This window comes from Zingiber officinale, chromosome 9A (genome assembly GCF_018446385.1).
Source record: "Zingiber officinale cultivar Zhangliang chromosome 9A, Zo_v1.1, whole genome shotgun sequence".
Taxonomy (NCBI): Eukaryota; Viridiplantae; Streptophyta; class Magnoliopsida; order Zingiberales; family Zingiberaceae; genus Zingiber; species Zingiber officinale.
This window is the reverse complement of record NC_056002.1, coordinates 37,805,100-37,821,305: the sequence shown is the minus strand read 5'-3', so window position 1 is coordinate 37,821,305 and position 16,206 is coordinate 37,805,100. Positions and strand designations below refer to the sequence as shown.

The following is a 16,206-nucleotide window of genomic DNA, read 5'->3' as shown; positions in this document are numbered from 1 at the left end:
TTAGAAATTTATATTTGCTCATTAATCAACTGTGAGAATAGACAATGATTTACAGTTATCATACAACGATTGTGCATGTTTTCTTTTCTTCCTTTTTGGCCGAGAATAAAGAGTTGACCAAAATGAATGCAAGATGGATCGTCAGCATCTGGGTGAGAAGATGGTGGCCAAGCCCTTATCCACTGCCATTTCGATGGGAGGGCCATAAGCCATCAGATTATTATGCTCTTTCTCCTGTTTACCACTATTGCAATCAGAGTAGTCTCCCCTTGCAATAACCTCTCCATCCGAGTCGACAATGCCACCCTTTGAGGGATTGCCTACTCTGTTTCCTGGTTCTAACCGAAATCCCTTGACCTGGAAAAGAAGGCAAAGGAACATTGCTCGAGCGCATAACAAATTGTATGTGTTGGATATCGATTACTGATGTCATGAATGGAAAGAAACATGAAGCACCTTGAAGTACGTGACATATGGCGACTTGCAGTAACTTCCATCGCTCATCTGTAGCATCAGCGACAAGAGGACTGACTTTGGACAATCTCTGATGATTATGGCATCCAAGTAGCCATCAGAGAACTGCACAGCACTGAACATTATTAAGTGTTTTAACACGTCAAGTTACAGAAATTGTATCAGAAAAGCTCCCATCATTAGCATTGGAGAGTATTAATTTTCTCTTCATTAGAATAAAAAATTGAACTTGAAAGAGAAGAAAAAAATGGAGATGAAAAAGATGGAAAAATGAAAAGAAACAAAAAGCAGGCAGAAGAACTACCTTGGCATTTGGTGCTGGCATCACATCTTCAGCTGCCCATGGTACATTGTTGATCGAAACAGCAATGAAAGGACCATTCATACATCTCCATTCACATCCATAGGCGCCCATTGCTAGGCCTTGGTAGCCACACGAGCTGGCAGTTACTGTATCTCCCTGGTCATCTTTGCAAAATTCAGTGCCACTGCTGCAAAAGCTTTGCGTTATTGGTTCTCCGTATGTTTCGTATCCAGGTGCTGGCACAAACTGAATATGCCCGTGATACTTTCGCAGTTTCAATATGCGTAAGAGAGACTAGAAGAAAAAGAGAGAATTTTGTATGTTATAAAACTGAGACATCTTTGAACAGTCAATGTAGCTGAATACTGAATTATCCTTAAAATACTAATTGATATTTTATAGTTGCAAGTTGATACCAGAGGAAGTTATTACAGTGAAGCAGTCACACAGATCTATGCAAGAACATCAGTAGCCATATAATATGACGCAGTCACCAGTAGAAAAAATAATATTAAACAACCCATACTGATTGAACATGAACACAAAAGGGTGGGCAACACAAGATTTCAGAGCTCAGAGAAATTGAACCAAAATTAAATTTCAAGAACACAAGTACAATGCACAGTGAGAAAATTAGCATTTTAATTCTCAATAAGAATTATACACAAAAAAAAAAAAATTGAAGCAAAGAAAAGGCAGGTGATGTTTTAATTTACCAAGAGCAAGCAGGTGAAGCAAATATTAAGAATGTTTTCTAAAAAAATATTAGGAAAATAAGTGAGATGAAAAAACTCTGCATGGCATAGTCTAAATTAATTTTTCTACAAAAATATGAATACCAACAACGCATCTAAGTGACAAAATCAAGTGATGTGCTATACATACATAAAAGTCCAAGCGAGCACTTCCCATCCACCTGTACTTTTCCGATTCAATATCAATATCAGCTACCAAGCCTTTAGGCACCAAAATGACAATTAGAAAGGTGTATATAATGAGACATGCAGTACTAAAATAAAAAAGATTATTTAATTGGTTTATGTGAGAACAACTTGACGTTTTAAGTTTTATGCATACCCCAAGTAAGCATCAAGACACAGAAAAATTTAGTCTTTCCTTGTGCGACAGAAACCACATCAAGAGGACGTCTGTAACCTGCATGGTAAAAATAGCTACATTTAAACATTTTGCCTTCCAAAAGAAATGTCACCTAAAGATGTTGTAGTTATTCCTGCAAAGTCTGTGGAAGGAAAAATATATGAAACCAAGCAGAACCTCTAATAACAGAAAATGTGGCATTTGAAACGGAGTATAAATCGCCTACAGAATGTAGAAGTGATTTTGCCATACCATTTCCTGTCCCTACCAACAGAAAAGAAAACATGAAGTTACATTTTCATCCAAACATACAAACATATTCAATATGGTATCAAAGCACGTGGTCAGGGATTCAAATTCCATCTGTCAAAATTAATAAATAATCTAATTGATTCAAATAACCCCACCCATACATAAAGGGGGAGTATTACCAATATAAATATATAAATCAATCTTAATAGCTGGAGCTTTTTGAGATAAGTTGTTAGCTAATCAACATTATGGATATTGACAAATAAGCTAAGAAAGGAAAATTATCATAAACTGAAACAGAAGATTAATAAAATTTACAGTAATCAAGAGACCACAAATTTATATGTTAATTTAAGCAGGAAATGGTGAAAAGATATCTCCCAGAATAAAACCATGTTAATTTGTGAACATATCCTTGAATCAGGGTTTTAAATGGAACTTTGGACCACCAAAACCAGGCAGCATGTACATTCCCGGCAACCTCCAAGACCCATGATGCCTCAAGATGCACTCAGCTTTAGGCAGTACGTACCATTCCAACCAGCATTCATGGCATGGAATGCCTCAAGACATTGTGTAAGATACCGCAAAATAATAATAATAAATGTTATTGGACGAAAAATCTTATTGGATTTTTCGGGAATTTTTAGAAATTTTTCAGTATTTAAACGGAGTTCGTATGATCTGTTTCGAGGGGATGGATTCGGGGTTCAGTGGAGACCTATTTGGAACACCAATTAAGTGGGAATTGATAGAGGAATTAACTTATGGTTTGATTAAAGTTAACCCTAAGTATATATATCTAGCCCTAAATTTCCTATTCTTTTCCTTTCTTCCCGACATCTTCCCTCTTCGCGCGAAGCTGTCTTCGTCCCGAGCCTCACGAGCGACCGGCGATTCTCCTCTCCTCCCCTCTCGGCATCGCCAGCACATGGTAGCCACCTGAGCATTGAGGAGGGAGGCTACCGGTAGGGATGTAAATGAACCAAACGGTTCGCGAGCTATTCGGAGCTCAATTCGGTAAAAAACTCATTCGAGTTCGTTCGTTTATCTTATCGAACCGAGCTCGAGCTCGATTTTGAGCTCGACAGTTTTATCGAGCCGAGCTCGAGCTTAAGGATATTCGGCTCGTGAGCTCGCGAACATGTTCATTTATAGGCTCGCGAGCCAAAAAAATAAGCCTTAAAACGAGCCTTAAATCGAGCCTTAAATCGAGCCTTAAACGAGCCAAAAACGAGCCAAAAAAAACGAGCTCTAAAACGAGCCTTAAAATGAGCCAAAAAACGAGCTCTAAAACGAGCCAAAAACGAGCTCTAAATGAGCCCGAAAACGAGCCCGAGCTCGCTTAACGTGTTAGGCTCGTTAACTTTGATAATCGAGCTAATAACGAGCCGAGCTCAAACTGTTCGCGAACTTGATAATTCTAAAACGAGCCGAGCTCGAGCCTTGTGATAAAAGCTCGATTCGAGCTCGAGCCGAGCTCGAGCTTGATACTGTTCAGCTCGGTTCGGCTCGTTTACATCCCTAGCTACCGGCTACCGATTCTTCTTCCTCTCATTTTCCTCTTTCTTCCTCGTGAGCAGACGACTCGACGGCGACGGAGAGGCTTCTTCCACCGTGATCTAGTCGTCACACGTCGTCGGAGGGAAGGCGTCGCCGGATCTCGACGATATCGACCATCTCCAACGGAGCGATCGCATCTTTGGCGGTCTCTTGCTCGTGATTGACGGTGGCTCGGCAACTAGGGTAGAGCTTGCTTCGTGTTGTTCACAGCCATTCGATCCCCTCCGAATCTCCTTCTTGATCGGTTCACTGGAGTGCATTCCGGATTTTCACCAGCTGATGAGGATCGCGCTACATTACCTGGAGGCGACTGATTGAGGTAATGTAGTATCGGGGATCTTGTGGATTCAAGGATCTTGGTTTATAGGTTTCCAATTACAATGTTTCTCCTGTTTTGGACTAGGGGAAGGCATAGGAACAACTCCTTGATGGATTTCCTTTGTGCAGATCACTGTCCTGTGCATTCTTGCAGCTGAGTAAGGTTTCGATTGAAGATTTAGGGGTTGTTTGAGGTGAGTGTGGTTCTGTTTATAGGATTCTAGTAGATACATTACTATACAATTGCTTCTTGGACTAATTTTTGGAAGGATTGGTATATAGGTTTCTTTGGTAGTGTTCGGGCAAAGGCTGCTACTAGATTTACTGATATACCTCACGGTAAGCACTTTTCTTTCCAAGGTATACTTTTGGTTTTCTGATCAGTAAGTTGTTGGATTAAGGATGGATTTAAAATCATATTGGATTTGAATCATTAGGTGGAGTTAAACATGATCGTTAATCGAGTTCATTGGGTTGATTAATGGATTTATAAGGATTTTATGATGAATTTGGATTAGTGTTTGATTGATGATGAATTATGTGAGTTGGATTTAAGATGTGTTGATTAGTGAGTTTTGGATTGATTAATAGATTGTGGATTATATTTGGATTTAGAAGAGGTTGAATTAAGGATTATTTGGAGGATTAATCAGAGATCATATTTGATTGGAGTTATCCTAATTGGGTTAGAGATTTTATTTAGCTATTTAATTCATATGAATTTAGCTAAATAATATATATATATATATATATATATATATATATATATATATATATATATATATATATATATATATATATATATTGATTGATGCAGGATTTGGATTCGGGACGAGCGTCTCGACGTGGGATTTCTTGACATGATCTACATTTTAAGGCGGATATTTCTTCCTTGGCTTCTACGTAGTTTTCCTTGGAACTTAGTGCATGGTTATTATTAGACGGATTAGGTTGTTTCACCTTATATCATGTTCGTTTGTTGTTTTTTCTGCCTGATACTTATGCTTAGTCTTTGAGATGTTCTAGTTATATCATATACAGTCTCGTTTCTCGATACCTAGACTCTGTTGTATATACACATGTAGAGTATGTATTATCGGGAGGTCTGGTTGGTTTAAGTTATTATGTTGTTTATGCATGTCCATGTTGAGTGTACTCATGATTGGTATGTGTTGTAAGAGTCCTATGATTGACTGTCTATTTGAGTTCAGTGTGATTATTGAGGTTTCTTGTGGATTGTACCCATGTGTTTATGTGTATACGTCTGATTATGATACTAGAGGATTTATGTTGGTTATACCTACGTTTTAGGGAGTGTACGAGTATGTGGTGTATATGTGTTTAGTGGGGTTATTGGAGATTTTTGGTTGACTATATATGTGTAGTTGTGTACACGTGTTTGGTGGGATATATGGAGGTATCATGACGATTATATTCATGTTAAGGGTACTTATGTGGATTTAGAGGTTGCATGGATGATGATGGTGTCTGTATCATGATTATATATATATCATGTTCATCATTCATTGCATACTGACGACTATGTTCTCCCTTGTGGTGAGAGAGTCGTTAGTCGTTTTGGTTTAGCACCGCACACTCGGTCACTCATGGGTAGTGGTAACTGGAGCAGTTGCCGCTCGTCCTGTCGTGCCACCTGGTCACGAGGTTTGTGAGATCCGACGTTGTCAGCAGGGACCCTGATGCTATGTAGTTAGATAGCTACTAGCGGACTGTCCGCCTCGACCACTTTATAGTGAGCTGGAGGGTAGTACAGTCGTCACGGACCCAAGCCTCTCGGCCATACAGGGGTCATGGTGTCTAGAGAAGTGGAGAAGGTGACCATGGAGCATGCATACGCATTGTGCATATGATGCGTGGTGCATCTGTGGAGTTATATTTGCATACATATCTAGTAGATACTAGTTGCATGTGATTGTGCTATGTTGCACTTATTTGAGCTATGTTTGTTGCATTTGGTTGTCGTGCTGCATACATGTCATTTATTTTACATGTATATGCAGTCGTATTTATATTGCACAAGTATCGCGAGTAGGTCTGTTGCAGATCCGGTAAGTTTTCTGATCATTGTACTATGTCTCGATTTCATATTGGGTATGTATTTATCATTATGTTAGTTGTGTTTCATGCAATTTGTATGTCAGCTATGATCGTTATACCATGTAGAATAGATTGGTACTGGTAGTTGTGTTTATTGGTTATGTCAGTATGATCATGTTCTTTATTCCCTACTGAGATTGTATACTTTTGATCTCCATGTTATTTATGGTCCATGCACTATCCTGTCTATTACCCGCTGAGTTACCTATACTCACTACCGCATATATATCTTATGTTTTCAGGTAGATGGTTGGAGTGTCGCTCGGAGTATCCTGTCTGTCGGGTCCTACGTCACATCCGAAGATCGGTTCGGATTTTATATATGTTTTATTTGTATTTGGTATTTGTTGTATTTGGTGTTGTTGTATTTATTGTTATGGTTGTTGTATAAAGCCTAGCCGGCTAGCAGTGTATTGATTTGTGTTGTATTGGGCTTTCCGTTATCGTTTTTCCGCTGTGTTAGTTTTTAATGCAGCCGAGTGGGTTGTTCATTGTATATATATATATATATATATATAACTGCGTGGTTGTGTTTAATTATGTTCCAGCCGAGTGGGCTGAATATAAACTACGTGGTTGTGTATATATTCCAGCCGCATGTGGCTGATGTATTTTGTATGTATGTATGTTTCAGATTGTCACCGGTACAGGGGAGATGCTACCGAAATTTTTCGATATGGACTCCTTTGGGGGCGTGACACATTGGTTCCAACTCTAATGGCATCGAAGAACAGATTCTGTTGTTGATCTGCAGCAGCATCTTCCATATTGATGTCGACTAGTACCAATCTGTGATGACATGCGTTATAAGTGTTGCCACTGTAATCCTGACACCAAAATAATATATCAAACTTTACTTTGCTGCATTCCTGGTTGGTGCTAACTGAAACCAACCAATCCCAGATAGTAGGGTGTCAGTATCTAAACCCTTATCGCTCTAGCAATCACCAATAGCCAAAGCCAAAATAGGATTTTAAAACTTGGTTTAATAAATGATATTCCATCTAAATTTGGACTCATATAAACAACTTGGAGAATGCCACCATATTTGATGATAAAAGTTGCCATGTTATTTAACACATCTCATAACTAAGTCTAATTAGTTGTACTACTAGCCTGCTACAACTTGATTGATGCCAACCAACACCAACATGGGTCAACAAACAGTACAGGTGCTTCCACTGAACCCTTATCCTTCAAGGCATCCACCAATACCTATTTAAACGTGTTCTTTATACCAGAAGTAAGATCTATGTTCTGACTTGGGAACTCACGTACAAAAAATCTTGAAGAATGCCACTTTATGTGGTGCTAAAGTGCTCCTGTTGTTCGCTGACAAATCATATTATAAACTCGATTAGTTCATGTTGGATACATAAAATGATTCCAAGGGACAAAACTTCCTAAGTGAGAGGCAAGAAACTATAGATCCGATCTTCAAATGTGAGAAAATTTCTCTGTTTCAGAAGAAATTAGAAAATTTAGCAGCCAATACATTTTATCTCTATGATCAGTGAATAAGGCAAAGAAGAATCATAGGGTCTGACCATGAAAAAATTATAATTGCTATTGTGGCTTCAATTATATATTGTAAAGGCACAATCAAACTCCCACATGAAAATTAAGCAAGAGGTTGTTTAAAATCATGTGTTACGTATGTAAGGCAATAGGCATTTTGTTGGTAAGCAGCAGCTTTGTAGTTACTATTTCCTTGATACAACAACTGAGTGAACATGCTGTTCAACCAGTTGAGTTTGGTTTCCATATTTTAAAAAAAAAAAAGAAAACAGGAAAAATAATGTAATAGGCATTTTGTACTAGCATATCTAGAGGAACAACCTGCTGGAATTATCCCAAGAGGAATTTGAATGGCACTATCCCAGTCTTCCCTTTGAAGTAAACCATTAACTACCTGATGGTACATAGAGATTCAAAGGAAAAACTTCTCTTAGACAGCATAAATAAAATAATAAAAAAAATAAAATTAGAAACTTAGATAAGCACTTATCAAGGTGAAAAATATCAACCTCGAGCAGAATTGTAAAACTAAACAATATGAAGAAATAAACAATAGGGATTCACCACGGGTTGCTTATTGTCCAAGATTTTTGGACACTAAAAAAAGGTGGAATGTAGCAATCAAGGTTTAAAATTTCGACCCGTGCCGAGGTTTCGGTTTCAGACCGGAACGATACGGTTTCGGTATCGTATCGTGCCGTGTCGATATAGTTTCGGTATTTTTTATTTATCTATAGTAATTATAAGATAAATATGTTTATTATGTATATAAAAATAAGTTGTATATTGATTTATTATAAGTTCTCAATTATTGAATAATTTAATTTTATTAGAAAAAATAATTAAAAATAATTTTATTTAAATAGAATTGATATATTAATAATTCAAATTTAAATAGAAGTATCTATAATAATAATAATAATAATAATTAATACAAGATGTTACTTTATATTAATAATAATTATATAAATTAACTATTTATTCATTTAATTAATTATTAATTAAATAATGTATATTTTAAATAGTAGAAAATATCAAGTAAAAAATTTTTTTAAAAAAAAAAAACAGAATATAAATATAATTTATTAGAATTTTTTAAAAATTTTTTTAGAATTTTTTTAATTTTTTTTTAAAATTTAAATGAAATTTAAAATAATAAAAAATATATTAGAATATAAATAAGAATTATTATATATTTTTTAAAAATTTTAAATAAAATTTAAAATATTAATTTTTCAGAATATTAATTAATAAATTTTATTTAATTTATTTTAATTTTAAATATTTTTTTATATATTTTATTAGAATAATTTAATTAGGGTTTATAAAAGCCTCTTCCAACTATCACACATTCTCCACATATCCTTGGGAATTCTTTAAATTAATTAAATAAAATAAAAAATTATTAAAAACAGAAAAGAAAAAAAATCGCGGAGGCAGAACGCGAGATCGCGCGTGGGGCGAAATCGCCCGCGGGCGATCCCGCGAGGGGAGTCCGGCGGCGCCGGAAGTGTCGCCGGACGCCTCTGGCGGCGCCGGAAGCGTCCGGCGACCTTGCCGGACGTTTCCGGCGCCGCAGAAGTCGTGCGCACGACGCCTTCGGCGCGGAAGGTGTCGCGCGCGTCGCCTTTGGTGCCGAAGGCGTCGCGGGACGCCGCCGGAGGCGTCCCGCGTCTCCTCCGGCGCCGACGGAGGCGTCCCGCGTCTCCTCCGGCGCCGCCGAGACGGGGACGCCTCCCGTGCCGGTTTCGGCCGCCCGGCGGAACGGTAAAAACCGTCCGTGCCGGGCGGCACGAAACGGTATTTCACACCTTGGTAGCAATAAGCGCACACAATGACACAATCTTGAAAAGATACCAGGTCAGGGAACACATAGTGAATGTTCCCATCTTAAGAAAATCAAAGCATGTATTCTAACTGTAAGCATATTCCAGATTCACTAAATAGTAAGAAAATTACCGTACATAAGATAGCATTTTTGGTAGGACATGACAAAATATTGGCTATGCAAAAGAACATGCACTAAGCTTCTGCCTTTTCTAATTAACATCGATACTAAAAGATAGATGGAATGTCTTCAGTACTATGAAAGTAGTGGAGAAATGTAAAACATAAATATCGATGCACATCTAACAAGAATCTGTAAGTGATTTATTATTCAATATTGACAGATAAATTCATACTTATTTGATGTCTATTTCTAAATTTTGAAGAAAGTTGCTAACCTCCACGAGTACACCATCACCACTGACACACACAATTCCGTCATATTTTAGAAGATCCATGGTCTTAGCAATTTCTTGAGCATGGAGCTGATGTTTAGTTTCTGAAGAAAGATAAGATAGAAAATTTAACATGTTAAGCAACGCAACTCACATTTGGAGTTTGCCACATGAATAAGATGAACCTTAGACAAAATTAAATAAATAAAATAAAATCAACCTTTCATGGTGTAAAGGACATTAGCATCCACTAGAAGGGGCTTAATCTCTGTATTGAAAATTCTCAGTGCACCTTTCTTTCCTCCATATGGATTTAAAATAATAAACAACCGCTTTGGCCGTCCTATATCAAAGAGATGTCAGATTCTAAGAAAGACAAATGCTTTGTAATACTAGTGAATAGTCCAAATATTAGTGATAGACCATATTAATGTAGCAAAAGGTGATTCGCTCACCCAAGATGATAAACCATATTCATTATAGAAAAAGGTAATTATGTTCACCTGAGGATGATAAACCGTATTAAAAAAGGCGTGATACCGCCACGTTAGCGGCCCCCTCATGACTGCCCCACGTCATTGAGAGGGAATTCAGTAGAAACTCAAATTAGCAAGTGCAAAGGCGGAGGTTTGCAGAGGTGATAAAATCCCCTGCCAAGTTTCGACCCTGGCCACTACAGTCATTATTTCATGCACTTACCAACTGAGTCAGCCCGGGAGGTCATGATAGACCATATTAATGTTGAACCAGGTAACACTGAACCTATGGCGACCGGCTCGACCCCATGGAAGTTTCCCACCAATCGCTAGGGTAAATCGGAAAGCACTCGTGGTGGGCAGCCTAAAAGCTCAGCATCCTATGGTTGTGTGCCTCATTTGAAGGAAAAATCTCTGTAAATACGCTGTAGCTGGGAATCAAACTGCGGGTGTATGAGTGACAACTGTAGCCCAGGGACCATGATAGACCATATTAATGTGGCAAAAAAGGCGATTCGCTCGCCTCCAATGTCCCTGCCAACCCGTACCTAGGCCAACACAAAGGAAGTAAATCAGTGATGGCTTCTAACCATTACTGTAGTGGCCAAGGCATAGGGGAGGAATGCTCGAACACATCGAGTTTCGACCCCATGACCTAATATGATGAATCGTATTAAGTTGGCAAAAGGCGACTACGCTCGCCCCAGCGCCCCCACCAATTCGTCTCAGCCAACACGGAGGAGGTAAATCATGGGTGACTACTTACCCTTGGAATATTGACTGACACATGAGGGAGACATTTACCTCGGCTATGCCAAGATTCGAACCCCATACCTCAAGTTGGCAGCACGTCATATGCTAGCCACTAAACCGTCCCAAGGGGACTAAGATAGACCATATTAAGTCGGTAAGAGGAGACTATGCTCGCCCCCACGTCCCCGCCAATCCATACCAAGGCCAACACGGAGAAGGTAAATCACGGGTGACTACTAGCCCTTGGAATAGTGACTAGCACATGAGGAAGACATTTACCTTGGCTTCGCCAACATTTGAACCTCAGACCTCAAGTCAGCAATACTACATGCGCTAACTACTAAACAGTCCTGAAGGGACTGATAGACCATATTAAAAATGATAAACCTAGTTAGCCCCATTGAGTAACCTAGGAGTGACCAACCTGGCCCCACAAAATTTTCTCACCGGCCACTAGGGTAAATCGAGAAGTGCTCGCGACGGGCAACCCAGAAGCCCAACATCCTTTGGATGCATGCTCCATTTGGAGGAAAAATTTCTGCAAATACACCATAACTGGGGATCGAACCGCGGGTACCTGAGTGACAACTTAGATGCACTACTGTTGCACCATAGCCCCGGGGGCTCTGACATACCATATTTAAAAAAAAATGATAAACCCCTCATTCACTAACCCTGAGTGACTGACCCGACCCCACAGAATTTTCCCACCGGCCACCAGGATAAATCGGGAAACACTTACAGCGGGCAACCGACTAGCATCCTTTGGTTGCATGCCTCATTTAGAGAAAAAATTTCTGCAAATACACCATAGCTAGGAATCAAACCGCGGGTGCCAAGATGACAACTTGGATGCCCTACCGCTGCACCATAGCCGTGAGTGACTAGGTAACTCTGATAGACCATATTAATGTGGTAAAAAGGTGATTAGCTCGTCCCTAGCATCCCCGCCAATCCGTCCCTAGCTGATAGACCATATTAAGAACTTTAGGGTGGTGGAAAATTGGAAATCAATGAGAATTATGGAATTGCAATTAAACTTAATGTAAAACTAGAAATTAGATAGGAAGTACAAAGATGACAGAACCAAGAGACCTCAATGAAAAATCTTAGGGTGCATTTGGTTGGCATGTTTTTCATTTTCATTTTTTGAAAAATGCGCGTTTCTGAAAAATGGTGTTTGGTTTGCATTTTCTATATCTGTTTTCTAAAAAAAATAGATAGTATTTTCTGGAAAAATAGAAAATGACGAAAAGTCATTTTCTATTTTCTAGAAAACGCGTGTTTTCCAGAAAATGAAAATGAAACATGGATAAACCAAACGTACCCTTAGTTTTCCCCTAGTGCAGTACAGTCAACGAAGTTATAGTGTCCAACCAGCAGTTAGGACAAAAGACACGCCAAGCTTATAATTTAACTACTATTAGAACAGCCAGAGTAATTTAGATATGACTGGATAACACAATCCTAAACAATATTACCCAACTTGAAAAATGATTACCAGCGGCATAACAGCCTGAATGTATATTTAACTTAACTCTTAAAAATTTAGTTAATATTGCAATTTATAAAATTATTTTCAAAAAATAATAATTATTGTAATATTTTCTCTTGTAGTTTTTATGACAGGATTAAGATGACACCGCACCCTAGGAACAGAGAAGCAGATGTTGAAAATTAAAACGTCGGCTAGCGTAACAGAAAGGCACCAAACAAGCTATTATCCATTCAGGATATTTTTTTTCTGTGCAAACACTAAAACAAAACAATGAACCTCCCGAAAGTGCTTTGGAAGTTACAAAATTTGGATGGCTGAGGTATCAAGATCTTCTAGGTAAATTCAAATAAGAAGCAAAACAAAGAACCGATCGAGCTGGTAATATTCAAGTAAAAAAAGAACAAAAAAAAACACAAATTTTTAGTCAAGGAAATACGTCAACTATCTTTACCAAATATTAGTATAGTTCCGAATATGTAGATATATATTGGCGAAAAAGAAATGGCCTCCCAATAACTTCACTATCAAAGAGCGTATAAAAAACAATTTCCTTAACATAAAGATGCATAGTTACCCAGAGAATCGAGATAAGCGTTCATCTTCTCCGTCCACATGGAAGCCGCCTCTTCGGTGGGCATATCGAGAACATAATCCCTCCTCACCCGCCTCCCGAGGCCCCCCTGAGAGCCACAGGAAGCCGTCCCCTTGGACGCCTCCACGAATGCCCGGATGGTGATCCGAGCACCCTCCGTTTCGAACCCTAGAACCTCGGAATCGAAGGTGAGGCACCACTTTCCGCCGTTGTCGGAGCTCCAGCGCAGCGCCCCGTCGGGCGCTAGGGTTGCCTCCGCCACTGACCCATCGATCCGCACCTTCTCCGCCAGCGAAGGAGCGGCGAGATCCTTCTCCATCCCAGTAATTTCCTCCTCGCGGTATGGGCGGCGACGGGTGTGAGGGGGAGCGCGATGCCGAGGTCAGTGGTGCGCCGAAGAACAACGCTGCCTCTCGTATTTATAAAGACCCCCGTGCAATAAGAAGTGGGGCCGGGGCAAAGTCATGCATGGAAATTTTAAACGATATCATCCGTCGAAGGGTTCGAATGGACGGTAGATAATGGAGAAGAGGTGCTTGATCAAGTTTTCACAAAGACACCTCAATTTAATAAAATCATAGAGGAACCCCAATTCACCGCTTCTATTTTGCTCCGGTCTTCCTCGTTCGTCACCGGCTCCGCTTCAGGTCTTTTCTGCGATTCCGGCCAGGGATCGTCCCCCTCTATATGAAACAGCGGAAAAGGCGACTTGCAGCCTTATGCAACGGCCACCCCCTAGTTCAGTCGCTTGTTCATACGAGAATATAAGAGATTTATTCCTCAGCAGTCCCGATGATCGACCCTACGATCTCATTGTGACAGCACCGGCCACATACCAACTCGGACCGGGGTGGTCTCCTGCTACCTCCGGTGGAGGTGGAGGTGGAGGTGGAGGCGGCGACGGCGAACTCCTCCAATCAACGGCCTCCGTCTCCGATTTGGAATCAACCTCGCCCTTCGCTGACGGCAGGAGGGACGAAAGGGAGAAAGTGTCAGGGTGGGAGATGGACGATGAGGGAGGAGAGGAGTTGGCGTGCGGCGGAAGGATGTCGATGGTGCCGGAATAAGGCAGGCAATAGAGGCGAAGTGGGAGGGTAATTTGGGAATGTTAGGTAAGTTATTATTTTTTTTTCTTCTGTTTGGTTTTTTTTTTTTTTTTTTTTTTTTTGTTGTTGTTGTTGTTGTTGTTGTTGTTGTTGTTGGTAGAAGGATTTTTTTTTTTTTATTAAAAATTTCTCACGTTGTCCTAATGTTTAAGGACCACATTAGTTATTGCGGATGAACTAATGCGGTCCTTTTGCTACAACAAAGGACCGCATAAGAAAGATTTTGAAAGTTCTAAAAAATTTTAAAATATTAAATACTTATATATTTATGATAAAATTTTAAAAATAATTAAAAACAGAAAATATTTTAAAATAATATATCTATAATAAATATAAATAAATTAGAAAATATTTAAGACTGACGTGTATATAATAATTGAGAGATTTAATTTTTATTATTTAATAATTAATATTTTTATTTTAATAATAAATAGAAAATAATTATAATTTTAGTTTAGATTATTTCTTATTTAAAATATTTATTTTTATATTTATTATTGAGTCAAATTTATAAAAAAAAATTGAGTCCTATATTTTAATTATTTTAAAATTAATATAATTTTTAGTTTAATTTCTGTATAGTATATGAATTTTTTTCTTTATATTAGCCGTACACATATAAATTACATGTGTAATATAATGCATAAATATCTATAAATTTTATAAAATAAATATTTATTGTTAAGTAATTAAATAATATTGTTTAATGATGGTATAATTTATTCTATGAAAATTTTGATATAATTTTACTAGAAATTGGATTTCCAAATAAAATCATATCTACAATATTCTAAATTCATATCTAACGAGTAAAATTTATATATATATATATATATATATATATATATATATATATATATATATATATATATATATCTTGTCCGAGAGTCGAAGCAATGGATGTTAAGGACGTGGTGCTCCTGTTGCCATACGTGAATTTTGGGCTAGAGAGACCTGCAATCACAGCAACGTTAGTGTCGAGCCAGAGAAAGGTTCCCCTGGCGATGACCCTCTGACGCTCAAGTCAATCACTGACGATGTGAGAACAAGGAAACGGAGTAACAGAGTAATAGTGTGGCTACAGTAGAAATTAGCATACCCTGTTGAAGCTTGGGGCCCTTTATATAGGGCTCCGGGGGCACGCGTGCATGCTCCTCGAGGCATGCACGCTTCTCAAAATTCCCCTGAAAAAGATATGTCAGGAAAGTATTCCTGATACCATACCTTAACGACCCGAGCATATCTCTGACGTGACAGTGGATTCTTTCGTCGTACGATCCACTGCTTGACCATATCGCCGCCCATGCCGTCTGTCGGTGGCACGGGCTCCCAGAAGGATATCGCAAATCCTCCTTTTGTCCGTTACTGGGCTGAGTGGGTGAGCCGTTCGGCCAACCATCAGTCGTCCGGACCCTATCGTTCTTGGGTCGAGCGGGATGGCCGCCTGGGCAACCTCCCACTGCCTGAGCCCCGTTTGAATGTAATCTGCTCGGTCGTGGCTCCGCTTGGCTAGTTCTGAGGTTTGATGTAAGCCCAAGCGGGCTGGCCGCTCGGCGTGTGCCTCACTGACACACTTCTTTGAGCGTTAGAAGCTCGGTACATGGCCGAGCTATGATGACGTTGGATCGGGCCTTCTCTATCTCGGTCAGGCGAGTGGGTTGCCCGACCGGCCAATGGTGCAAGGGCGTTGACCGCCCTAACTCTGACCTTTGACCTCCACCGTGGCAATGACCCTCACTGGGTGGGTCCCTCATCACCGCATCACATGCCTCCTCCTCAAGTCTAATCGAAGTAGGTTGCAAGTCTGACTGACTGGACAGAAGAAGTCTTGAGACCAATTAGCCGATCGGTCGTGATGTTGGGTGGACTCCGGTCGGTCTGTCGAAGAGTGTCGGTCGACCATGGGACCCATCC

The 16,206-nt window shown here is 39.4% G+C and overlaps 1 protein-coding gene across 2 annotated transcripts; it reads right to left on the bottom strand.

Annotated features, from left to right (window-relative positions):
* Positions 1-14,269, bottom strand: LOC122021094 (sphingosine kinase 2-like). 2 transcript variants are annotated; one of them, XM_042579177.1, is made up of 10 exons: positions 13,169-14,269; positions 10,088-10,210; positions 9,871-9,971; positions 7,967-8,039; positions 2,054-2,140; positions 1,856-1,933; positions 1,664-1,734; positions 779-1,072; positions 457-579; positions 1-357 (listed from the first exon to the last, which is right to left on the bottom strand). In XM_042579177.1, exons 1-10 carry the CDS (start codon positions 13,503-13,505, stop codon positions 142-144), a joined length of 1,503 nt encoding a protein of 500 aa, XP_042435111.1. In that variant the 5' UTR covers positions 13,506-14,269; the 3' UTR covers positions 1-141. The 2 variants fall into 2 exon arrangements, with proteins under 2 accessions (XP_042435111.1, XP_042435112.1); XM_042579178.1 differs by having other exon boundaries at positions 2,054-2,134.
* Positions 14,270-16,206: the final 1,937 nt, after the last annotated feature.